This window comes from Artemia franciscana, chromosome 2, assembly GCF_032884065.1.
Source record: "Artemia franciscana chromosome 2, ASM3288406v1, whole genome shotgun sequence".
Classification (NCBI taxonomy): domain Eukaryota; kingdom Metazoa; phylum Arthropoda; class Branchiopoda; order Anostraca; family Artemiidae; genus Artemia; species Artemia franciscana.
Window position 1 is genome coordinate 57207447 of NC_088864.1, and position 26316 is coordinate 57233762.

Below are 26316 nucleotides of genomic sequence, written 5' to 3' on the forward strand. Positions count from 1 at the left end.
CATTTTTTGGACCGCCCATGCTTCTGAGCCATAATTGACAATTTTTATCAATCTAGCTACCACTATTCTAATCTTTGGTTCGCACACTTATCTTCATCTAACTAAAGTGAAGCAATAAGTAAGTAAGTGAAGCTGCCCACTTGATCAATCTTCTCGCTACCCAACATTACCTCTTCACCCTCACTTATTTCTATTCATAGCAACCTAGTCCGCTTTAAATTACTATTCGGACCTATTCTTGCAGCCTGAAGTAGTAAAACCTTTATAAATTAATTCATTCTGCCGATCTTTTCATCTAGGATGGCCAAATCATCAGTATAACTTTAGTCTAGAAGTGTTTTCCTTCTCTTATTGACTTCATGTTCTCCCATTGCCTTTGTTGCGTTCTTTAGGACAAAGTTCATTGAAATGATCCAAATGAATAGACGTACAGTCCTGCTTAACTCCAAACTGTGCACAAAACCAGTATCTAACCTCATTTTCGGCCTTGATCACTACAATGTTATTCTCGTACATAGCACTAATTACTTTATTTCATTTATCTAGTACATTCTCCAAAGCGCTTGCATCAGCAGCATCAAACGCTTGTTCATAATGTATAAAATTTAGGACCAAAGGGGTGTGATGGCTCTGACACTTCTCATTTATTAATCCTAGAGGGAAAATTTGTTAACCAGATTCTCTCCCCTTCCTAAAACCACTCTGTTCTTCTCTTAAAACTCTATTAACATCATCTCTTAGTCTAATTTTCAGTTCTTAAACTCTAGGGCTCTTATTTCACTTAATTCCATACCGAGATTAAAGAGCCAAAAAGAATAACTGAAGGAATAGCGTAGCTATATAATTGACGATCTACCAAGATTCATGATTTCACAAATAAAAATCCTTTTCATATAGGAAATTCGAGTGCAATTGTGGGATAAACTGTTGCTATTAAACTGGGAATAATTAAGCTTGGCGAAATCATTCACCTAACTAACTACAAAATTTCTGTTCGAATTAGCCCATAAAGAGATCAAAGTTTCAATGGGCTTCTACAGGAATAGAAGCAAAATTTACATGAAACAAAATCCCTTGCACTTTTTATACAGCGCTGCCTGGTAAACCTTGACACTCCTAAGCTTTAAAAAGTGTCATACTTTTTTTTAAGCTTGTTATATAAACCAGAATGAGCTTTCATCTGGTTTTTAAGACCTATATTTTTTTAAGCCTGATAGTGTTACTTATAGACCGGTTTTAGTGTGAAAGTAGTGCATAGTTATCATACATAAAGTATAACTTTTCATAGAAGCGATCAAGCCAAGTCTGTTTGTGCGTCTTGTCGGATTACATCTTAAACAACAATTTAGAAGAAGGCAAGTGCATATAATTTTGTTAAAAACTTGGTAAAATGCTTAATCTATATTGAAAGCATAGCCTTTCTTTTGTAGCACCCAAATTTGTAAAAAAAAACTGTTATCAGAGGAAAAAAAGAAAATCGAAGACAGATTGGCTCTGATTCGCTACAATGCTCCAAATCCGCCAGAAACAAATATTAAAAATTAATTACTGGTGCTGCTAAAACCTGAAAAATCGGAGAAAGATTGGCTCTGATTCGCTACAATGCTCCAAATCTGCCAGAAAAAAAAATATTTTAAAAACTAATTACAGGTGCTGCTAAAACCTGGGTGAAGAAAAAAAGACTAGCAAAACCTACTAAAGCTTGTCAAATGCACAGCCAAGTGAAAGTGAAGGTGACATTTTTTTTTTGACGGATTGATCGTCACGAGCCTGGTCCAAAAGCACAAACTAGTAGAGAAAAGACCTACATAGGTGTCTTTACTGTTTCTGGGACGCAGCACGAAGAAAAACACAAGATTTTAAAGGACCATACAGCTGGAATTAGAAGGCTTATACTAGAGTGTGGACCAAGCACAACACCCTAGTCCTTCCTTAATCTCCTTATTCATCAGACCTAGCTCTGTATGGTACTTTTCTCAAATAAGTTAAAGAGTTCGTAAAAGCCAGCGTTGCAAAGAGATGGATGTCTTCCAGTACAATACGACAGTTTTTCTACGGAGAAGTTTGAAAATGGTTTCCATGGGGTTTCTAAATGCGTCAAAAGCAAAGGAGATAGTTTACATATTCATGGAGAGTCATTTTTGAAGGAGATTAAGCGTAAATGATCGTATCTAAAGAATATACGGTATTTAATTTTTTCCCACAGTGCTAATACTTACTCATAGAAGTGACATCATATACCACGATACAAGTGTTATATCTATGAAAACCTAGAAACCTTTTAACACCCCCAAACGCTGCTTCTGCCCCAGCTGGTTTGCCAATGAACAAATTTTAGCCACCTATCATCCTTCATCCGATACGTCACACAACCTTCTTAATACTTTCTTCATTATATCCCTACACATTCAGATGGAAAATCATTTTTCGTTGAGCTTATATTTGATAAAGAGTACTGGAAATTTTGATATGTAGCACATAAAACTATCCTCAGACAATTATTCTGGAAAAACATTTAACATACTCTCCTTAACTTTGAGGCACTTAAAAACCGGAAGATTTTTCTAAAATTTATTTTTCACGAGTACTTTTAGTGTGTGATTTTGCTTTAATAAATGGCAGTTTAGAAGGGGCTCTGGTATCCAAGGGCGTCTCAAACATTTCAAATGGTAGCTCAATATAAGTTAGGAGATTTAGATTCTACCCGAAAATTTAAGTATAATTTTTTAGTGAAACACAATATGCACTCTTTTTCATGTCTTATACGGGTTGGAGATACAGGGATACTTCAGAGACAATGTTTTAAATTAACCCCAATCTTCATGAACATCTACAAGCAAAAAAAAATCCAATACAGTACCAAGTTTTTGAGATATTTAGCACCTTTGGGTTAAATTAGTAGGCACTTGAATATATTTTGGTTCGATAAATATTTGAAATCACACAAACACGGATCAAAAAACATTAAATATGTAGCCTACATCAATACATAGGAGGATACATCAAAAACAAATAGCCGCAGTAACATAATATTTTATTACTTCCTATTCAGTCACCCCTTAGAACCTGTTAGCTCCTTAAAAAAATTTAAGTAATTTAAGTATGTAAGTTAGGTAAGGAATTTATTTTACCTTACCTAACCCAACTTTTTTTCCCTCCTAGAACTGTCAAACAGGCGGTTTCAACAATTCCAGATATTTACCCTTTGAAATGGCAAGGGAGCTCAGGGTTGTTTCGGACTTGAGTTGGCTCGGACACTCCCATTATAAAATTGCGATTTACACGATAAATTCTACCAAAAATCAGGATGAGGTATTGACGATTGGCCGACTTCGCACACAAGTTGAAAAGTGGCCGAAAACGTGTTTCGAATAAATTCCCTTTAAACCACTTTTTAAACTATTTTTTTTTTATGTCCACTAACATGCACCTGTTTTGTAGCTGTGTTGCTATAGCTATTCACAAATTGGACTCACCTTAGCTATTTTTGTCTACAAGTGATTTGTTAGAGATGGTCAGTGTAGTGTTGATTTGGACGCCATTCTCGGTCTGGTTCAGATGACTTTTTGAGAGCGTTCGAAACAACCCTGTTTTATCAAGTTAACCTCATGAGGGGGGATAAAAGCGCAAAGAGAGAAACAAAAGCCTGTTTATAGTATCCGATAAATTCCACCTGTGTTTAGCCCAACGATATAGGCTACGGTTTTAATCAAACAGTTCGTGGTAACGAACTGTAGTAAGGAGTGACCCGGCTCAATAGTAAACGAAACTCTAAAAAACGGAATTTTGATGCTAAAATACCCTATATAGGCCAGTGTATTCTCCTAATGAGCCCTTATGTTGGGTGTTGCCTCTGAATTATTTGTCTATATTATTTTTTCAATTGTTTGGTAAATGACGACTTATACTTATTGACGACATGACTGCCTGTCCATGGATTATTCTTTATGGTTGATTGTGTGTGGCTATGCTATTTGACCTATGTTATTGTAAGGATGAGTAGGGTTGAGGCCTCATTCAAGTGCTGGTCTATATTAATCACTATTTAGGAAAACAGTCTTCCTTTTCTCCTTCTGTCTCTCTTTTTTTTGTGTTTGTGCTGTTGCATTGGTGATTTCTCTTTTCATAATAAAAAGAATCAGATTTTTATGTTGACTTTAAATATATAAGTTTCATCAAATTTAGTTTTTGTCATCAAAAGTTACGAGCCTGAAAAAATTTGCCTTATTTTAGAAAATAGGGAAAAACACCCCTTAAAAGTCACAGAATCTTAACGAAAATCATACCATCGTATTCGGCGTATCAGAGAACCCAATGGCAAAATTTTCAAGTTTCCATCAACGTAAATGTGGAATTTTGTATTTTTTGCCAGAAGACAAATCACGGGAGCGTGTTTATTTGTTTTTTTTCTTCTTCTTTTCCCCAGGGGTCATCGTATCGACCAAGCGGTCCTAGAATGTCACAAGAGGGCTCATTCTAACGGAAATGAAAAGTTCTAGTGCCCTTTTTAAGTGACCAAAAAATTGGAGGGCACCAAGGCCCCCTCCCACACTAATTGTTTCTCCAAAGTCAACAGATCAAAATTTCGAGATAGCCATTTTGTTCCGCATAGTCAAAAACCATACAAAACTATGTCTTTGGGAATGACTTAATCCCCCAGAGTTCCTGGGAGAGGGGCTGCAAGTTACAAACTTCGACCAGTGTTTACATATAATAATGGTTATTGGGAAGTGAACAGTCGTTTTTAGTGGATTGTTTTTTGGTTTTGGGGGGTGGAGTTGAGGGGACGGGGCTATGTGGGAGGATATATCCTTGGAGAAATATGTCATGGGGGAACAGAAATTCAATAAAAAGGGCGCAGAATTTTCTAAAATTACTATGAAAAAACAATGAATAAATAAACATGGAAAAGTTTTTTCAATTGAAAGTAAAGAGTAGCAGTAAAACTTAAAACGAACAGAGACTATTAAGCATATGAGGGGTTCTAAAAACACTTTAGCATACAGAGCGAGGTATTTAGGAGGAGATAAATACCTCACTCTTTATGCTATAGTATTTTTAGTAATTTCAACTATTTATTTTACGGCCTTTCTGATTCAGGAGTCATTCTTAAAGAATTGGGACAAAACTTACGATGTAGTGTAAAGAACGAGGTATTAACGAGGGTACAAACCCCCTCGTATACATAAAAAAATTAAAGAATATAAAAGTTTGTTACGTAAGTTAATTCTTAAGTTACGTATATTTTTTACTAATAAAAAAATTCGTAAAAAATTAAAATTTATAGCTGCCTTTTTATGTAACAGAAAAATTGCATGGCAACTAGGCCTCCTTCCCCATCTCTCATTTCTCAAAATCGTCTGATCAAAACTAAGAGAAAGCCATTTAGCCAAAAAAGGAATTAATATACAAATTTCATTTTAATAATTTATGTGTGGAGAGCCAAAATCAGACACGCATTAATTCAAAAACGTTCAGAAATTACATAAGAAAAACTAGCGGATTTAACTGAAAGTAAGGAGCGACATTAAATCTTGAAACGAACAGAAATTACTCCGTATATGAAATGGGTTGTCCCCTCCGCAATCCCTCGCTCTTTAGGCTAAAGTCTGACTCTTTGCCACAATTCTGTTTTTAAAACAATTAAAAGCTTTGGCGTAAAGAGCGAGGGATTGCGGAGGGGACAACTCATTTCACATACGGAGTAATTTCTGTTCGTTTTAAGTTTTAACGTCGCTCCTTACTTTCAGTTAAAAAAAACTAGTTTTTTTTATGTAATATTGAGGTAAATACGAAACACATTTCTGACCCACGAATAAAGTGAATATAACACTCTATGCCTTTATTATGCTCTTTCGATACTCTTTCCTTTTTCATCCTGGAAAATCAAGGCACAAGCTTCGATAGAATGGATGACAACGCACTTGAGAAATCTCTTGCGGAACACTGAGATCTCTATCAGATTCAGTTTCAACGAATTAGTATTAGGGAGATTATTCAATAACCTTGCCTTAGTCTATGTTAAATACCAAATCCCTCCAGACCGTACTTAGAGCACCGTTGAAACAGGTGTCCCAACTTTATTACCTACTCCTAGAGTGCTTGCCAAGAATGGCCAGAGGCAAGTTGCCAAGAGGGCATCAGCAGAAAGCGTTCAAAATGTAACCATGGTCTGTTTTATTAGTGTGACAGGCAATCACGTACGTCCAGTTTCATTTTTCCAAGGGTTAACTTCTAACCATGAATACTGAAAAATAGGCCCTCATAGTGCTTTGGGACCAGCTCATCTAAGTGGTTGAATTAATCCTGAAGAATGAAACATTTTGTGAAGCATACCATATCATTAATAGAAATCAAACTTTATTACTACCGGAAAATTGTGACAGTCACCTGGCCATCCAAGTAGTCTACTTCTGCAAAAATATGGGTTAATCTTAAATATCTTCCAACCCCACTGCTTGCATCGTCTATAATCTTAATATGTTTCGGTCTATTGATCATCCAAATAGCGTTGGGAAGTAACGGTTTCAAAATATTCAAACTTTTATATGATGATATTAAACATGATATACATGTAACATCATATATGTCATTATTTCAATAAAAAAATTATCTCATTTCATACTTAGTAATATTTTCATTATTTTTTTGGGTACGCTAGCAAATCCAATGCTTAGAATAGAACTTCACTGAAAAAACCATGTCAAATTTAATTCATCGGTTTAAACTTTATAATCAACAGAGGTAAATTGTTTTAATACTTAGAAAAATTTAAGGAATAAACCATGTCAAATTTAATTCATCTTTTCAAACTTTGCTATCAAGAGATTTAAAGCTATACATTCTTGTGAAAATTCATTGAATAAACCACGTCAGATATAATTCATCAGTTCAAACGTTATACTCAAAAGAGTTAATCCTTTTAGTCCTTAGAAAAATTCGAGGAATAAACCGTGTCAAATTTAATTTTTACTTTCACCACAGAGTTTAACTTTTTAGCCCTTAGGAAAATTCAATAAAAAAAAACACGTAAAATTTCTTGCATCAGTTCCAAGTTTTTACTCGACATATTTAAACCTTTTAGCCCTTGATAAAATTCAAGGAATAAACCGTGTCAAATTTAATTCATCTGTTCAAACTTTGCAATCAACAGAGCTAAAGCTATTTATTCATGGGAAGAATCACTGAATAAACCACGTCAAATTTAATTCATAACTTCAAATTTTATGCTCAACAGAATTAAAAATTTTAGTCCTTAGACAAATCCAAGGAATAAAACCGTGTCAAATTTATTTCATTTGTTCAATCTTTATACTCAACAAAGTTAATTCCTTTAGTCCTAAGGAAAATTCAAGGAAAAACCAGTGTCAAATTTAATGCATCTGTTAAAATTTCTACTCAACAGAGTTAATTCCTTTAGTGTTTAGAAAATTCAAGGAATAAACCATGTCAAACTTAATCCATCTGTTCATACTTTATAATTAACAGAGTAAAACTTTTTAGTCCTTAGGAAAATTCATTCAATAAACTAAGTCACATTTAATTCGTTTGTTCAAACTTTATAATCAACATAGTTAAACCTTTTAGTCCTTAAGAAAATTCAATGAATAAACCGTGTCAAATTTAATTTATCTGTTCAAAGTGGATTCAGATTTGGAACTGAAATCGGGGCAGGCACAGCGAGAACTTGAACCGGTTGAACCGGAGTAGAAGCCTGCAGAATCGGAGGTGGAACCGTTGTAACGGGAGGCAAGAAGTACGGGAAATAGATGTTAATGTATTAAAAAATAACTAGAAAATGTCTTAGGAATGATGAGGGATGCCATAGTGTGCTAAAGAGCCAGTCATAGTGTGATACGATGGCTTGAATTGACATGGTGTATCACGTTTGGGTGGCTTACGAAAAACCATGACACTGAATTTAAATCGTGTTTATATCATAAAAATATCTGGAAAACATCTTTGGAATGATGAAGGGTGCTAGAGAGTGCCGGAGGGTTCAGTTATAGTGTGGTACAGTGGCGTGACTTAAGATAGTGTATGACTTTGAGGTTTGGCTTGCATAAACATGACCCAATGGATTTATATCATTTTTATCGTGAAAATATCTGGAAAACGTCTTAGGACTGATAATATGTGACATTGGGATGTCATTTGCCTGCCACATATTGCCACAGTGGCACGAGTTGCTTGAACTAACCTATTCTAGAGCTGAAAATTACCTGGGAGGTGTTAAAAGATTTTTTCGACTGAGTGGAAGTGAAGTCTAACGCTCATTCATAGAAAAGATGTATTTTTATTAAAAGCCCTCATAAACAACTCTTAATATAGTTTAAATCTGTTTCTAATAACTACCATCCCCCTCTGGAATTGCTTCTAAGGGTGGTCTAACAAAATTTTGTAAGCGTGAATATGCATAGCCTTGACCCAATGAAACGTGGTATATTCATTAAAACCTCTCAGAAATAACTGTAAGCAGAAATTGGTCTCTTGTTTTGTTCGTTTGCATGTTTCGTTTTTCATCATGTGATTTTCTTAGTATTAAGATTTAAATCGATGGAATGTAACACATAGGCGTCCCCGATAGTTCAATAAAAAGGAGGTATTTTCACTAAGACCTCTTGGATATACATCTTAATATTGCTTAAATTTACCTCTAATGACAACCCTCCCCCTCTGGAATTGCTTTCTATGGTGGGTTAGCCACATATTGTCACGTTGGCGTGAATATGCATGGCCTTGGCTCAATGAAAAATGGCATTTTCATTAAAAACCTCTCAGAAATAACCGAACACAAAAATCTGTCTATTATTTTATTTATTTCCGTGCTATATTTTTTTCAAATGTGATTTTTAGTATCAAGATTTAAATTAATGGAATGTAACAGACAGGTGGATCCTATATAGCAATAGAAACGCGGCATTTTCACTAAAACTTCTCAGAGATACCTCTTAATAGGGATTAAATTTACCTCTAATAACAGCTTTCCCCTACTGGAACTGCTTTCTAGGGTGGGCTAGCCATAGCCCTGAATATGCATAGCCCTGACTTAACAAAATGTTGCATTTTCATTAAAACCTCTCAGAAATAATCGAATGCAAAAATCTGTCTTTTTTGTTCTCCTTAGCATGTTCCAATTTTACCTCTAATAAAAGCCTTCCCCCACTGGAATTGCTTTCTAGGGTGGGCTAGCCATATGTTGTCACGGTGGCATGAATATGCATAGCCCTGACTCAATAAAACATTGCATTTTCATTAAAACCTCTCAGAAATAATCGAATGCAAAAATCTGGCTTTTTCTGCTCTTTGGCATGTTCCAATTTTCTAAATTCGATTTTGCTAGTATCAAGATCTAAATTAACGAAATGCAACAGGCAGGCGCATCCGACAGTACGATTGAAACGAGGCATTTTCACTAAAACTTCTCGAAAATGGCTATTAGTATGGCTTATACTTACCTCTAATAACAATCCTTCTCCTACGGAATCGCTTGCTAGGGTGGGTTGGTCAAATATTGTCACGGTGGCGGGAATATGCATAGCTTTGGCTTAATTTGGATGCTAGCCAACCGATGGAATTGGATGCTAGGATTCCAGTGAAATTAGATGTTAGGAGCCCAGTGGTTAGGTTAGGGGACCCCTGTCGTGATTTGATGCTAGGGGGCCTGGTGGCATCGCACGATAGGATCCGGCGTTTTGAAGGTTCCCCCACTAGTCGGCCCTGAAGGTTCTTAAGAATTTATGAAACTATTAAGTAACGTTTGAATCCTGAAGAGAAAGCTCTTTATTAGGTAGTATCCAAACTCTATGACATATTATTCAAAGAAAAATGATTTGGTGGTGGGTCTGCAGGTTTTTCATCATAACAACCAAGGAAATCATAAAGTAAACAAGCCCTGGCTGTTGTGGGTTTTTTAAACACTCTCTATGAGGTAATACCCAAAGTCTATTATGCATTACTAAAAGAAATCCTGATTTGGCGGGGTCTTGCAGCCTCTATTAAGTAACAGGCAAGTATAACATGCAAAAGTAAACATTCTCTACGATGTAGCTGACACCTGCATCTCCTAAATAACATTCCCTATGACGTATCATGCATCTGCGTCTTGGAGAAGTTTAAAAAAAAGTGTCTAGATTGAAATACGAAGGGAAAGGGCTCTCACAGAAACTGGAACCCCCTCACTACCGTTGCAGTGTGTTATATTTATGTAATGTCAATTCCTTAACAGTGTATTTAGTTTTCTTCTTTCATTGTCATGGCCATAGGGCTTTCAGCACAATAAACTTAATAATTTACTTACTATAGTAAGTTGAGCTTAAAACAAACAGAAATTACAACCAGTGAATGAGAAAAAAAAAAAACCTAAAATGAAGAGAAATGAAAATTAATAACCACTTCAAGCTTAAAACAACATGCTATGAATGAGTTCATATAAGTTCATATAAGTTTATTATTGCAAATTCAAATACAAATAAATAATTTAAATAACGCTTTCGCGCTGGAGATAACCTAATAAATAAATACTAACATGTAGTACTAAAGTACTATAACTACTAAATACTAACGTGTAGTACTTAAGAAATTACCAAAATATGCTGAATTAAAATGAGTAATCAAGCTAGTACTTGCGCGTTATAGCAAACGCACTCAAGTTCTTGATCTGGGTAAAAGATTTTCTCTGTCTGCATGCGAAGATAATTAGCTTAGTCTGAGTGAAATAAACAACTATACAGGTGTACTTAATTAAATATGTAATGTACAGAGTTGGTTAGGTTAGGTATTCAATATACTTTATTTTGGACGGCCTGCTTTCCATAAATCTCTGCTGTAGTTTCCATAATTTTGTCATTAAAGTATTATATTTTCGGCATATTTTCGGTGTGTTTTATTGAAATTAACCTTACTCCACTTCTTTGGTGTTGTCGCTATAACACGTCTGTACCATTCAGTTTAACCTAATACGAAGCAGAATCGTCAAATATAAAAGTGAGACTAGCGCCCCCTTGACCCCGCTAAGGGATAAAGTATAATTTATGCTTTGCTAAAAATATTCTTTCGAACATTATTTTTTGTGTAACTATTTTGAAAGTATGCAATATTAATTCTAAGATTCTTTCGGCGTTTCGTTCCAGAATAGATTTACACCTAAATAGGATTTTAAGATAAGTCGATAATTTTGAACCAATGCGTCTTTTCTATCTTTTAAGGCAATGTTTTGAATTGGTGAATCAATAAATGATTCATCTATATTTCATCTGGAAACAAAGGACTTAAAAGGAAGAAAATATTGCTAAAAATTTATTGCATGTTCGACGAATGAAAGGAAATAGATTGTTTAAAACTTAATAATATACAAACAGTGATAGAAAAGTAGTATTAAGTTCACAAGCTTCATAAGCAGAACAAAAAACCTTTGAATTATAAACAAAATATATTTTCTTTCAGCAAAGTGCAAATGACTAAAAATTCCTTAGGGGATTTGACGGGCTGGTAGCCCCATTCGCATTTGTCTTATTTCCTTTGTCTTGAACTTGACTGGGTTCCCATGCAATGGAACCTGCATGTAACTTAACCCTCATGTATCTCAACCCCATTTAACTCCACCTTTGCAAAACTAGACCCAATGCAACTAAACCCTATTCAACTCAAACCTTGTGCATCTCAACACCCTTGCAATTCTGCCTCCGTTTCATTCAGCTCAAACTCATTCAAACCAACCCTAATCGTGTCACCCCTTATTCAACTTAATCCTCGTGCAATTCAATAATCATTTAGCTAAATCCTACTTAACTCAACCCCACGCAACTTAGCTCCCTCGTACTCAACCCCTCTCTGTTCAATCCCAATTCCCATTCAACTCAAACCCAACGCTATCTCGATTCAACCAACCCTAACCTAATATTTGAATGGGGGCTGAGATAAAAGGAATTGGAGTTGAATGGGGTAGAAATAACAAAGGAGTTGAGCTGAAGGGGATTGAGTTGCACATGGGTTGAGTTGAACGGAATTAATTTGCGTGTGGCTGGATTGAGTACGGGGTTGATTCAAACGGGAAAGAAGGTTGAGTTTGAAGGATTAGCTGAACAGGGTTAAGTTACGTTTCCATCACTTAACTTGATTAATAATTAGAACCTTGCTTCCTTTTAGGTTTCTTTAATTAGCTCAAAGTAATTACTGTTTCTGGTACTTGTAAATTAAACGAAACACACTCTAAAATTAGGCTTAGGTTAGATCTCAGAAAACAGATTTCATAGCAACAAAGACGAGTGACGAGTGATAGAATGCATTGGATTTGTAAAATTTGGGCTGGGCTATATATTTGAACATTACGGGGGATGGGAGTTAGCACAGGTTAGGTTAGGAGTGCTGTCCAAAGATTTTACCCACCCCCTAATATGCAAATACATAGCCCAAATGATATTATTATTTAATATCATTTACCCTGTTTATTTTTTTTATTCGACATATAAAAAAACATTTTATATAAAAAAACATTTATATAAAAAAATATTTTTCTGCCCGTTTGATGTTTCTCTTTACTTATCTCAAAGAAATTGTTTCAATCATGCTCTTATAATTGAATTCCAATAATATATCTTCAATAAGCACAACAGACTTGCAAACAAGAAAAATATTATTTGAAGACAGTCATACCAACTAAGCAAAACAACACATCAAAACATTTCATCTTCTAGCATCAAACCAAACTTATTGCTATTGTACGAGTCTAGTGACTCTATTCCTATTGTCTCAAATTTTTAATGTTTCAAATGAAATACTTCCGTTAGTTCTCAACTGACTTTTGAGGGATAAAGAAGCTTTGAAGAGGTAATATATTCTGTATTTAGAGCAAAAGAATGTGACTACTTAGTGCTTTTCACCTGAAAAAAAGAAAGAAATTCAGTATTAGGTAAATATTTAGTTGTTCAATTCTTTCTAAGGAAATTTATAAAACTCAGTGAACTACTTAAAGACAATCTAAAATACTTTATACTATAATTCCTAAAAACACATCGGTTTACTCCTCCCCCTCTAATGTGCAAACACATACCTCAAATTATATATATTCAATGAATTGTCAATAGAGCGATCGTTCCGCATGTTTGCGTAAAGCTAATAAGAAAAAAAGGTCGTGCTATCGAAAATTCATTGATGCATTTAATTTTGGGTCTATATTTTTACCTTGGGGGGGGGGGGTAAGGATTGCGATACACTTCTAGGGATATTTTAAATAAGTATTTAGAAAGTTTTGATGTAGTTTCCAGAATCGTATAGTTTCCCTGTGGGAAATGATTCACCAAATATTTATCTTGATTTAGTTGCTGGTTATCGTTTAGTTGCAAGACATTTTATAGTCAATAAAGTAAAAATATTTCTCTTGAAGTAACATTAAGGCTAATTATAGGAGGGCGATCGTGGCAAGACGTTTTTAGAGGCGAAAAAGTACCAGTTGTGAAAAACCAAAGCCAAAATAACAAATATAAAATAACTAGCCAAAAAAAAAAATTAGCCTAACTAGCCAAAATATTTTAAGGTCTGTACAATTTTCACTGTCTTAAGTAAATTTTGTTGTTTTACTATCCCAAACATTTTCATTTAAAGGTTTTAAACCTCTACAATGGGATTCCATGATTGTTTGGTAGTAAGGGAGGGAGGGAGATGCCTCAAAGGGGCATTTTTAACCAAAACATCCCAACTCTCGTTGAGCCTTCAGATAAATACAGAATTAGTTATAAGAGAGACAAGGGGAGGGTGAAGGTAGAAGTTGAATATAATCCTCAGGGCTTTTAATCCAGAACTTTTCTTTTTGGGGTAATTCTTCGGGGGGGGGGGAGGATAAAGAATTTTAAAAGCACATCAAAAATGGGAAATTTATATTTAATCCCTCTTGATTTCCGGGAACATTTCTTGTCGACGCTGTAATGAAAATAAAGAGCTACATTAAACAACAAAATGAGCAGAATTTTGTACTTGTGTCCTATGGCCACCACACTCGAGTTCTGTCTAGAAGTGACGTTGGGTTAAGTTACTATAGGTTACAAAAACTACAGTTAGTTTAGGTTACGAAAATTATGAAAACTACAGCAAAAAATTATGGAGGGGGAGGGCCTTGACAGCATTTTATCATAAATGTAATCTAAACTAACCTAACCAAAATACCAATTAAATATCTAATATAGCTACAATGGAGTTTCCCACCGAGCCGAAGCTAATATTGTCTGGTAGAAAGACCGTGAAAACCGGCTATAGTCTCATGTTCGCGATACGAGATCTTGAGTGTGGTACCGAATTAAGACAAAAGTACCGAATTTTTTTTCATATAGGAGGGGAACTGCACTTTCTTCTTCCCCACATCCGCCTCATGGTCGTAGAAAATTTGGAGGATGCTCTTTTGATCAGGAATTGAGAGTTATAGTCCTCTTTATAAAAGTTAAAAGTGATTAGAAACCAACCAGCCACGGGGAATATTTTCCTCAGTTTTTTTCAAGGGGGATTCTGGGGGTTAAGCGCCTACACTCGTATATAGTGACAGGGTGAAAGGAAACCCCATTAACAGACATAAAAAAGGAGAAATGTGTCTCGCCTTAATTGTTTATCACGTCCGATTTTCTGTGCTTTTTGTGACAGCAAAATGGGGCTTTTTTATGAATCATCTTGACAGACATTTATATCTATGCCTTATAAAACACAAACAATTCCAATAAGGTTGAACATGAAAAGATTTTAACTTATCTTTTACCCAATGATATTGTCTCATATTTGTAGAATACTGAAAAGCTGGTTTCAGTTCAGTTACAAGAGGGGTCACTTACTCGAGGGTTCAGTTGCACTAGAGTTTAGATGCACGGGGGTTCTGTTGAAGGGTGGGCCAGTTCCACGGGGGTTCAGTTACACTAGGGTGCAATTAAATAGGGTTCAGTTGCACGGGTTTAGTTACACGGGGATCTTATTGCACGAGGGTTCAGATATACGAGGGTTTAGTTAAATAGGGTTGAGCGGAACGGGGGTTCAGTTGCATGAGGGTTCAGTTGCATGAGGGTTCAGTTGCATGAGGGTTCAGTTGCACGGGGTTTGGTTACACTGGGGTCTAGTTGCAGTGGGGCTCTGTTGCACGGTGGTTCAGTTGCATGAGGATTCAGCTACATGAGGGTTCAGTTAAATAGGGTTGAGTGGCACGGGGTTTAGTCGCATGAATGTTCAGTTGCACGGGTTTAGTCACAGGGGGTCCAATTGCACGAGGGTTTAGTTGCACAGTGGTTCAGTTGCATGGTGGTTCCGTTGCAAGGGAGTCCAGTTGCACGGAGGTTCAGTTGCACGGGGTTCAGTTACGCGGAGGTTCAGTTACGCGGAGGTTCAGTCAAACGGGGTTGAGTTGCACGCGAGTTCAGTTGCGAGGGTTCAGTTACACGAAGGTTCAATTCACCGGGGGTTCAGTTGCAATGTAATCCCTCGGTAAAGGTCTAGATTTGGAGCTATTGAGAGGGGAACATGCTACGAAATAGTTTGGTACTTATCGGTTATTTAATAGACACTCGAGAAATGAAGTTCGACTAATGCTAACGAAATGAAACAAAATATGATGAATATATAATAGTTTAGAAACAAATTTGGGCTATATATTTGCACATTAGGGGAAAATACCTCTTTTTGAGGTTTTTCATTTAAGATACCTTTTTTGGATTTGTCAGCGAAAGAGACGACACATTTAATCCTGTTTGACTTGACTTTATTAAACAAGAAACAATATACATAAATTTTATACAAAGGAGACAGGGACACAACTTGTTTTGTCTCCTTTAACAATGAAAAAAAAAAGAAGGCATTGCACCTCAATAACTCTCACAGAGTACATAGAGAAAGAGAGAGAGAGAGAGGAAGAGAGAGAGAGAGAGAGAGAGAGAGAGAGAGAAGAAAAATATATTTTTTGGAAACCTCATGAAGTATATATCTTAAACTTAGTCTCTATCTCTCATTTTTAATAAAAGGAAAAAGAAACCGTACTTATCGGTTATATAATAGACACTCGGGAAGTGCAGTTCGATTAATGCTAATGAAATGAAACAAATATGATATAAATATATATAATTTTTTAGAAACAAATTTGAGCTATATATTTGCACATTAGGAATGGGGTGGTGATGGTGGGGGTAAAGCATAACATACATTAAATGTGTAAACTAACCATTGCTGTATTTAATATATGCTATGCTTTACCCCCACCCCCACCCCTAATTTGCAAATATATAGCCCAAACTTTTGATAAAGCTAATGAAAAAAAAAGATGAAAATATAATACTTTATTAGCAAAATTGTTGATGAATTTTTGTTTTGGGCAACAACCCCTTATTCTGGAGATATATAATTGCCTGTTCTTCTGTCCCTGGCAAATCCCAAATCTTAACCTGAACATCCATGGTGAGACTCTGTTTTCTGTCACTAGTCAATGCAAACTAAGCGGTTATTATCCCTTGTGATCTTTGCCATCGAAATCATCGACAGTATAAAGAAGTTACTTGGCCAGCTTCTTGTGCCGAAATTATATAGTGTATTATATAACTGATAAGTACTAAAGAAACTTATTCCTTGCTCTTGATAAATGGGTGTTTATTTTCAAAAAAAAGTTTCATGTTATTGAAAATATCATCTCTACACTGGATTTCTTAAAAACCATATGCATATATTAAGGTGAAAAATTTGTTGTAAATGAAGAATATCAAGAAATAAAAAAGATGTTATGGTTTCAGATAATTCTTTTGTCCTCCTAGGGTGTGTTAAAAAATGGTCCAGGATTTTTATTGACTGGTTTTGGACAATTTGGAGTCCTCGTAGTTGTGAATGAAATATAAGAATTCAAACAGTTGGGTAATATTGAAAATAGCATTCAACTAATGAAAAACATAATTTTCTCATTATTTGGTAAGGGAACAGGAACTTTAGTCTATGCAAACAACCAAGATTCCTGGACGCTGATGCCTTGAGTTTATTTATATGCGCCTTAAAAGACAGAGTTGAGTCAATGTAGATACCTAAATATCTAAATGCATCCTCTTTTTGTGGAGGAAGTTCCAATACTAACAGTTTTAAATGACACACATTTCACTGCTCTCAAACTTCTCCTAAAAACCACAAATTCCGTATTCTCTATATAAAGGTAACAGCCCCAATGCTGACCCTTGTGGAACCCCCATATTTTCTAAAGGAACAATATGAGATGATTTCTCACCAACTTGAAGTGTAAAACTTATTTCTAATAGATAAGATCTCACTAAATCAAGAGCTATTCCACGAATTCCTATATTTTCCAACTTATCAAAAAGAATTGCATGTTCTATTGTAGCAAGAGCTTTTTTAATGTCAAAAAACAGAGTTGCCGGCAAATAACTATCATCCATAGCGTCTGATAAGAAATTATGTAAAGCAGCTATTGCTTGCTCTGTTGACCTACCACGCAAGAAACCAAACGGATTGGGAGAAAAAAATTATTCTTTACCAGAAATGAAGTAAATCTACTCTTTATTATTTTTTCAAAAACTTTAGAAATAGGTGATAAAATAGTGGTAGACCTATTATTATTTGGATTAACTTTATTGCCATTTTAAACAAAGGCAAAACCATAGCTACTTTAAGACAAACTGAAAAAAAAAAATTTTTCATGCAAGAATAAAAAATTAATCAAAGGGGCTGACAAAGCACTGTAGTTAATTCTTTAAACCAAGAAGTCGACATACCGTCATATCCTATCGAAAATCTGTTTGTATGGTACTTGACAATTACCATGTGACATATAGCGATCACAAATTTCTGTCGGTCTCTCTCTATCTGTCGATCCCGCTTTTGCTAGTTTGGGCACTTCCAGATAAGTTAGGACAGTGAAAGATGGTAGGCCTATCAGGGAACAGACGAAATGAAATTAGAAATAGTCTCTTCCCCAATTCGACCATCTGAGGGAGAGAGAGCGAACACGATAGTTGAGAAGAATTTTATTTGCCGATAAAACAAATAATTGTTCTTCTCAAGTATGGCTTGTGGTCTAGGGGTATGATTCTCGCTTAGGGTGTGAGACGTCTCAGGTTTGAACCCCAGAACACCCCAATTTTTACATGAAGAAAAACCGAAACTAGATACGTGATCAATATAGTGATCACTGAAAGTTGGCAGGTGTATCAGGGACCTGACCATATTAAATTAGAAATAGTCGCTTCCCCGATTCAACCATGTGGGGGTAGTGGAAGGACGATTAATTAGGAAAAATTAGAAAAAATACGGTATTTTTAACATTCGAATGGGTTATCGGATCTTAATGAAATTTGATATTTAGAAATACCTCGTGTCTCAGAGCTCTTATTTTAAATCTCGACCGGATCCAGTGACATTGGGGGAGTTGAAAGGGGAAACTGGAAATCTTGGAAAATGTTTAGAGTGGAGAGATCGAAATGAAACTTGGTGGGAAGAAGCTCTTGGCTCTTCCGACCTCTTCAAAAGTTCTATATGAGCTCTTAGCTCTTGTTCAAACTACTAACAGCTCCTTGAAGTTCCAAGAACTGCATAGGGTACATAAATATAGTCTATCTACTTTATTTGGAATAAGTTTTCTATGATTATGTGTTGCAGCAGAAATTTGACCCACCAGATCACGTCCAATTTTCCTAAAATCGTTAGTATATGCTTCTGCCATTACTCTCTCATCCGTTAAACTCCTTCAAGTTGTAATTTGGGATGGAATATCTCTTGTTTTGATATTATTTATTCTTTCAATTATTTTCCATGTTTTGCTCGGTGAATCGCATTCACGAAATTTCTTTTGATAATATTTTGCTTGTGCCTCTCTGAAAACTAGAATTAACCAATTTTTGTATTTAGATCCTGAAAATGCATTTTACGCCATCCCCCCTAAAAGGTTTGGTGAATTGACAACACTGCGTGCATAAGCCTTTTGGATAGTAGAATTAGATGAAGCATGTATTTTTCCTCTTATTGCCGCGTAGGCACCGGAAAAGGAATCTAGCCTTTTTTTGGGGGGGGGATTTTGGGAATTCTGGAGGGAATGCGACGCTCTTTTCAAATTGTTCCTGTCATATGAAGTGAATAATCTTATTTAGCTTCAATTTTCCTTTACTAGCCGAAGCAGATAGGGAAGTGGACACAGAGATTGCTTTACAAATTAAATATGGATATTATCCGTTGCTTAGTGCGTGACAAATTGCAGCACTATTGAAAATGTTTTTATATATTGCACTTATATAAGTGTAAAAAATGTGTAATTTTGTTGTTTTTTTGTTTTTTTTTTTTTCCAAGAAGATACATCATGGATGGGTGTTTTGGATTGTGCGACGACCGTTTCGAATCAATGGTCCTAAAGCATCGGGGAAGGGCTCATTTGAACGGGGATTAACTTTTCTAGTTTTCTTTATAAGTCGTCAAATAGATTGAAGGACAACAAGCCATTGCTGTGCCTCCTTTCTCCCCAAAATCTTCCGATAAAAATTTTGAGATAACCACTTTGCTTTTGAGATAACCACTTTGTTCTGCATAGTTGAAAGGTCCAGTAATTATGCCTTCTGAGATAATATGACCCTCCCCCACAGCCTCTTGGAAAAGTTCTTTAACTTATAAAATTTGCCCATTGTTTACAATATTATTTGTTATTGGGAAGTATGCATATATTTTTTGGGTGGATTGGGGGGATTTTTTCCTTGAGATTTCTCACAGGGAGGGAACATTTTACACTGGGGAAATTACCAGAATTTCTATACAAAATATTTTTTATTGGTCTTACTTTCTCTTTTCCACCTAATTTTACGTGTCGAGATGTTAAGGGCAATTGTCCCTAGAGGATATTTCTGTGGAGGTGTAGTCTTATTTCCCGGCATTGTTAAAAAAAGCATCACAAATTAAATAAAACAAGCAAATTTTTTCAACTGAAAGTAAGGAGCAACTTTAAAAGTGAAAACGTATAGAAATTATTACGTGTGCGAAAGGGTCACCTCTTTTTGAACAACTCGCTGCTTACGCTAAAGTTAAAATTTTTCTCAATTCTTTAACAACAACTTCTGAAATACAAGGGCCCTTTAATTAAAACAATAAGATGTATTTTAAAAGCACTAAACAACTTTAGCGTAAAGAGCAAGGTGATGAGAAGGGGTTAGTTCCCTTTACATATGTAACAATTTATGTTCGTTATAAGTTTTGATGTTGATTTTTACTTTCGGTTGAAAAAACTTGTTTCTTCATTCAATTGTAGTAGGATTGGGGGCAGTTGTTTAAATGTTTTACTGAAGAGATTTGAATGCGTCGATGAAGATGAAAGGACCCATGTAAAGCCTTGTAATATAGGCTTTCTGTGAAGCACCGATTTTGTTGTTTCAATATTTTCTTGTTAGAAGACTGCTTACAGTTGTGAACTATAACTGGCACAATTAAGAAGGGGTGGGGGTGTATTTTCAAACTAAAGGGTGAGATAACTAAGTATTTTATTTTTGTTTACAGTAATTTCCATAATTGAAAGTAATATCTTATGGAATAGTCTCTGAAGGATTATCCTTTCATTTTCATGATTTTCACTGAAAATTTGATAAAAATGTTTATCAAACAGATCGTGGTAGCGAACTGTAGTAAGGAGCCACCCGGCTCAATAGTAACAGAAACTGTAAAAAATAGAATTTTGATACCAATAGCTACATCAAAAGAATCGCATTTTAATACTGATTTTAAATATATAAGTTTCATCAAGTTTTAATCTTACCCATCAAATGTTACGAGCCTGAGAAAATTTACCTTATTTTAGAAAATAGGGGGAAGTACCCCCTAAAAGTCATACAATCCTAAAGAAAATCGCACCATCAGATTCAGCGTGTCAGAGAACCATAATGTAGAAGCTTCAAGCTCATATCTACAAAAATGGGGAATTTCGCATTTTTTGCCAGAAGACAGATCACGGATGCGTGTTTATTTGTTGTTTTTTTTTGTTTTTTCCCCAGGGGTGATCGTATTGATTCAGTAGTCCTAGAATGTCGCGAGGGGGCTCATTCTAACGAAAAATAAAAGTTCTAGTGCCCTTTTCAAGAGACCAACAAAATTAGAGGGCACCTAGGCCCCCTCCCACGATCATTTTCCCCCAAAGTCACCGGATCGAAATTCTGAGATAACCATTTTATTCATCACAGTCGGAAAACCTAATAACTACATCTTTGAGGACGACATACCCCCCACAGTCCCCGTGGGAAGGGCTGCATATTACAAACTTCGTCCAATGTTTACATATGGTAATGGTTATTGGGAAGTGTACAGAAGCTTTCAGGTGGATTTTTTTGGTTTGGGGGGGAGAAATTAGTTTGGGGGTTACGTGTGAGGATCTTTCCATGGAGGAATTTATCATGGGGGAAGAGAATTTCAATGAAGGGGCCGCAGAAACTTCTAGCATTATTTAAAAAAAAATGAAACAATAAATATGAAAAGTTTTTCAACTGAAAGTAAGGAGCAGCATTAAAACTTAAAACGAACAGAAACTATTTCGCATATTAGGGGTTCATCTCCTCGTAATACCTCGCTCTTTACGCTAAAGTATTTTTAGTATAGTTTATATAATAATTTATAAATAGTTGAAATTTTCAACTATTTATTCTACGGCCTTTGTGATTCAGGTGTCATTCTTAAGGAATTTGGACAACATTTAAGCTTTAGTGTAAAGGGCGAGGTATTGATGAGGGGGTGAACCCCCTCATATACGTAATAAAAACATACGAACATAGAAGTTCGTTACGTAAGTTAATTCGTCAGTTACGTATATTTTTTACTAAGGAAAACTTTCGTAGAAAATTAAAAGTTCTAGTTGCCTTTTTAAGTAATCAAAAATCGGAGGGCAACTAGGCCCCCTCCTTTGCTCCTTTTTTCTCTACATCTTCCAATTAAAACTATGAGAAAGCCATCTAGCCAAAAAAAAATAATAGGAAAATTTCGTTTTAATTATTTATGTGCAGAGAGCCAAAATCAAAACATACATTAATTCAAAAACGTTCAGAAATTAAATAAAAAAACAAGTTTTTTAACTGAAAGTAAGGAGCGACATTAAAGAGCGACGAAATTTTACTGTCCAATATAGGAAAAGGAACTTTTTAGCACTGTCATTAATTCTAATATAAATTTTTTTGAACATTTCCTCTATTTTTTCAATTAAATTTTCATCCTTTAACTTCACCTTTTTGTTAACATTGGTCGTATATAACTCCCTTGTTTAGACATCACAATACAGCTTCTGACAAATTATAGCAAAATTGTTTTTAGTTTTATCCACCGGTGCAATTACAAATTCATTCTGTAGATTAGCAATTGCTTGTTTTATCCTGGTATTATAAAATAATGATTTAATGTTGCTGGTTTTTTAAGTTAGCATATATTTTATTTTGTATTCTAATAATAATTAAATTCTTCCATCTTTGAAGACTCTCTTTATCTTTATTCTCTTTCTTGCACCACTTATCAATAAATATATCAAATCACTCTCCAAGCTACCAAGAATGCTTAATGGTTTCAAATGATGGGAAAGACGGAATTTAATTGATTATATTTTGAAGATCTTCATGTTTTATTATTGATAAGTCCCCTGTTAATTTTTCATTATTGCAACAATGGTCCCATCTCTGTTAAACTTCTAAAATATTCTGTTATCCACTTCTTAACATGAAGTCATTGTAAAGCAATGAGAAGAGCGGGTAGGGTATAAAAATCAGAGGGGGGCGATCAAGGTTATTTTACTGAAAAGTCACAGGGCTTAATTGTTTCGGGTTTTAGTTGATTGCTTTCCTCGCCCCCTTGGTATGGAAGAAGTGTTTATATGAAGGTCAGAGGGGGTTTATTCTATGCAAAATTGAAAGTACTAGGCACTATTTAATATCCATAAGTGACTAGAAAGGAAAGTAAAACCCATTCCTGTGAACTTTTTTGCTATAAGGCCTCCCATAACTTCCCCCCAAAATATCAAACAAAAATTATAGGGTAGCCATTTTGCTCAACTGAGTCTGTAAGTTCAATAAAATATGCTTCTGGAGAGAGCATAATCTCTGCATTGATGTTGGGTCAAAACTTTCAAGGATTGTTTATTGGGATAAGGAAATTAAGCATTTTAGTGTGAAAAGAAGGGGCTAGGGCTCCGAAAATGGGCCCAGAAACATTTCGTCCATGTTCAGTTTGAAACTTATTGACGGAAGATATTGGCCTATTGTAAAACTTTATTTTTTGGTTACAGTTCCCCCCTCCTCCCAAAAAATGAAGCTCATTTCTCTGCGATATACTCAAAACTAATATTCTGGGCCTTTGACAAGAAGTACCTCACTGCAGGAAGAAACTGGGACTCTCAAACGGACGGAATTTAGTTTTTTTTTTTTTTCAACTGATGACTGAAAGTTCTACTGTCTGTTTAAGACCAAAATAATTTGGGAATTATTTGGGAGGCAGCCAGTCTTTTTCAATGCCCTTTTCTACAAGTCAACTCCCCCCAGTAGCAAAACGAGCAAAGATTATTGTATCGTAGCACATGTAACGTAAATCCATTGAACTAACTTAGGCAGATCAGCTATTCCCTTATATTCTGTGTTTCTTTATATTTTTAGGATTTTGAAAGACTAAAGATTTAATGAAAACACTAAAATACATATAACATTTTATATAATGTTAAATATGTTGCTGAATAACGACATAAAAATCCTTAGGGTGTCTTTTAAAGTAGGAAAATAAAGTATCTCAGGAGGATTTATATGATTGAATTTACTGCATTCGTTACGAGCTGTAGACTAATTTTTTTTTTTTTACAAATATTTGAAGTACAGGTGTTTTGAAAGTGTTAAAATTATATAATAATTCTATAAATTTGCATCATATCTGGAAAATTCCCATTCTTTAGGTAGAAATAGTCGATTTATTTCATTTATGTTATGTTTTGTTTACATTGAATTTTAAAACAACGTTATGCCCATATCGGTGTTTACTTAGACAGCGCTATTGCTTGTCTAAGTAAACACCAATATGGGTATAATGTTTTTTTCGGGGGGGAGGGGAGTTAAACCAGGGCGCTTCGCATAGAAGGGCTTGTCATGGAAACTGGAAAAGAGCTTAACAGATTGGAAATTGAAAGGGCTAGTGCCCTTTATAGCAGTCGAAAGGCATTGGAGAGCATAGCATCCCCCCAGGAAACATTTCAGGTTTATTTTGGCCCGGAGAATGACTGTGAAATTCCTATGCCGGTCAGAGAGATATGATGATGTATGTGCACATTTTGGTTTAAAAATAACCTATCTGTGATGAGTGGACAATTAGGGAATTTAGATTCTTTTACCCTGGGGCAGTGATAGTCATGTCATACAAGAGGCATTTTTTGTACCTTCTTCCTATCCTATGCAAAATAAATATGGATTTGTAAAAAATTTGATTTTATACCATGGGGAGGGGGTTGGGGGTTTTTGGGAATGAGTAGAACGGAAGGGGGTACCTAAATAACTTTTGAACTTTATAAATGACACTAGAGATATCAATTTCCAATCGTTTGAGATAGTTTCTGGGACCACCTTTTTCATAAGAATTGGCTTAAGAGCACATCAGCAATACAAAAGAGGGTTATTGCTCTTTGCGTAACTGATGCTACAGTATTGTGTGAGACCAGGGTAATCACATGACAAAAAAATCAAAGGGCCAACGTTATGCTTGTCAAAAAATTCCTAATTTCAACGGTTTACTTCCTTTTTTCGAATGCAGTAATGTCTTTCTTTTCAAATTATTATAGCGACCTCTACCCCCCCCCACTAATTCTGCATTGCTCATATTTGATTTCATCTTGTTTACAGAGATGAATCGAGTTTCTGGCCTGGTGCAAATTTTGACCAATTTCAATATGGAAGAAAACCCTATGATTACTATTCAGTGTGAAGGAGGTAACATTGAAGCCCAAAAATCCCTTTTAGTGGCTGTAAGTGACGTCTTCAAGGCTATGCTAGAGTCGGATATGCTTGAAAAACGAACAAATCTTGTTCTAGCCGATGATGTGAACTTTGAAACCATGAAAGTTATTATGGATTACTATAAAGAAGGAAGTGTTTCTGGTTTCATAACAATGAACAGGCATATATTTACATACATTGTGGAAAAGTACAACTTTCTTTGCATTAAAGAAAGAATTGCTGAACATTTGCTCCAAAGTTATTTTATCAACCAAGATTTAAGAATTCTTGAAAGTATTTTTTTCACTTATGGAAACCAATATGAAAAAACGATAGTTATAAAAGAGATAGCTCATATGATTGCAAAAGGGAGAGATACTCCCGATTTTGTTACCGAATTTAATGCTCCTGATTTTATGGAATTAGCTCGATATAGTTGTGATGCTTTGAAAAACTCTGCCTTTGATAGATTTCGAAGTCTTTTACGGACACTTTACTATTGGGTTTACGAAAATTCTGAGGAAAGATCGGCAGCAGTTTTGGAAATTGTAGGGATGATAAACATGGAAAATTTTTCTAGAAAGAATGTTCAAATTCTACTAGAGAAGCTCCCGCTTTCTAAAAAATTTAAATGGTTCAAACTACTACTTCTAAAATCCTTTGAACATATTGACATCTTAGAAGACAATATGTCTAAAGTATGGCAAAACTCTATCAAAAATTCTTCGTCGGAGGAATGTAAAAGTGATAATATAAAGTGTAAAAAATGCAGTCATGATAGTTGCTATCCTTTCCATAATGATCCTAACTGTAGTGGAATACATGGGTGCTCCAGATCCTTCTACGTGCATAAGCAATCATATGCGTGTGGTACACATATTAGTCATCCAGATAAGCAAATTTTCAAATAGCTATTGCGTTTTATAGTATATCGATACATTTAGTGAAGTTAAATGGATTCAAACTTATAGTTTTGTCTTATAGATGTGTTTATACTTCTCAGAATTTCATTAAAAAAAAAAAAAAAAAAAAAAAAAAAAAAAAAAAAAAAAAAAAAAAAAAAAAATCAAACCAAACGTTTGCAATGACAACACAACGCGGGGACTCTGGCTATGGTGCATGTGCTCACCACATTAGTAATCCAATTAAGCATATCTTCAACTAAGCGTTTCTTTCTATCATACATATTGCAGCTAATGTAAACTAATGAGTTTCGAATTTAGAGTTTTGGTTGAGGTGTTTATTATTATTAATATTTGAACTGAAAAAAATTACAATAGTATCAGTAGTGAAAATTTGGATGTGTTTGTTATGTTATTGTCGACTTTAAGTTATGTTCTGAATCCATCTCTATTTGAAAATGCTTAAAAATAAACGATTTTCATTTTCT

At 35.1% G+C, this 26316-nt stretch overlaps 1 protein-coding gene across 1 annotated transcript; it reads left to right on the forward strand.

Moving 5' to 3' along the window:
• Positions 1 to 12715: 12715 nt before the first annotated feature.
• Positions 12716 to 26316, forward strand: LOC136043820 (uncharacterized). Its single transcript, XM_065728745.1, has 2 exons — positions 12716 to 12828; positions 24834 to 26316. The coding sequence occupies exon 2, from the start codon at positions 24836 to 24838 to the stop codon at positions 25835 to 25837; it is 1002 nt and encodes a 333-aa protein (XP_065584817.1). The 5' UTR covers positions 12716 to 12828; positions 24834 to 24835; the 3' UTR covers positions 25838 to 26316.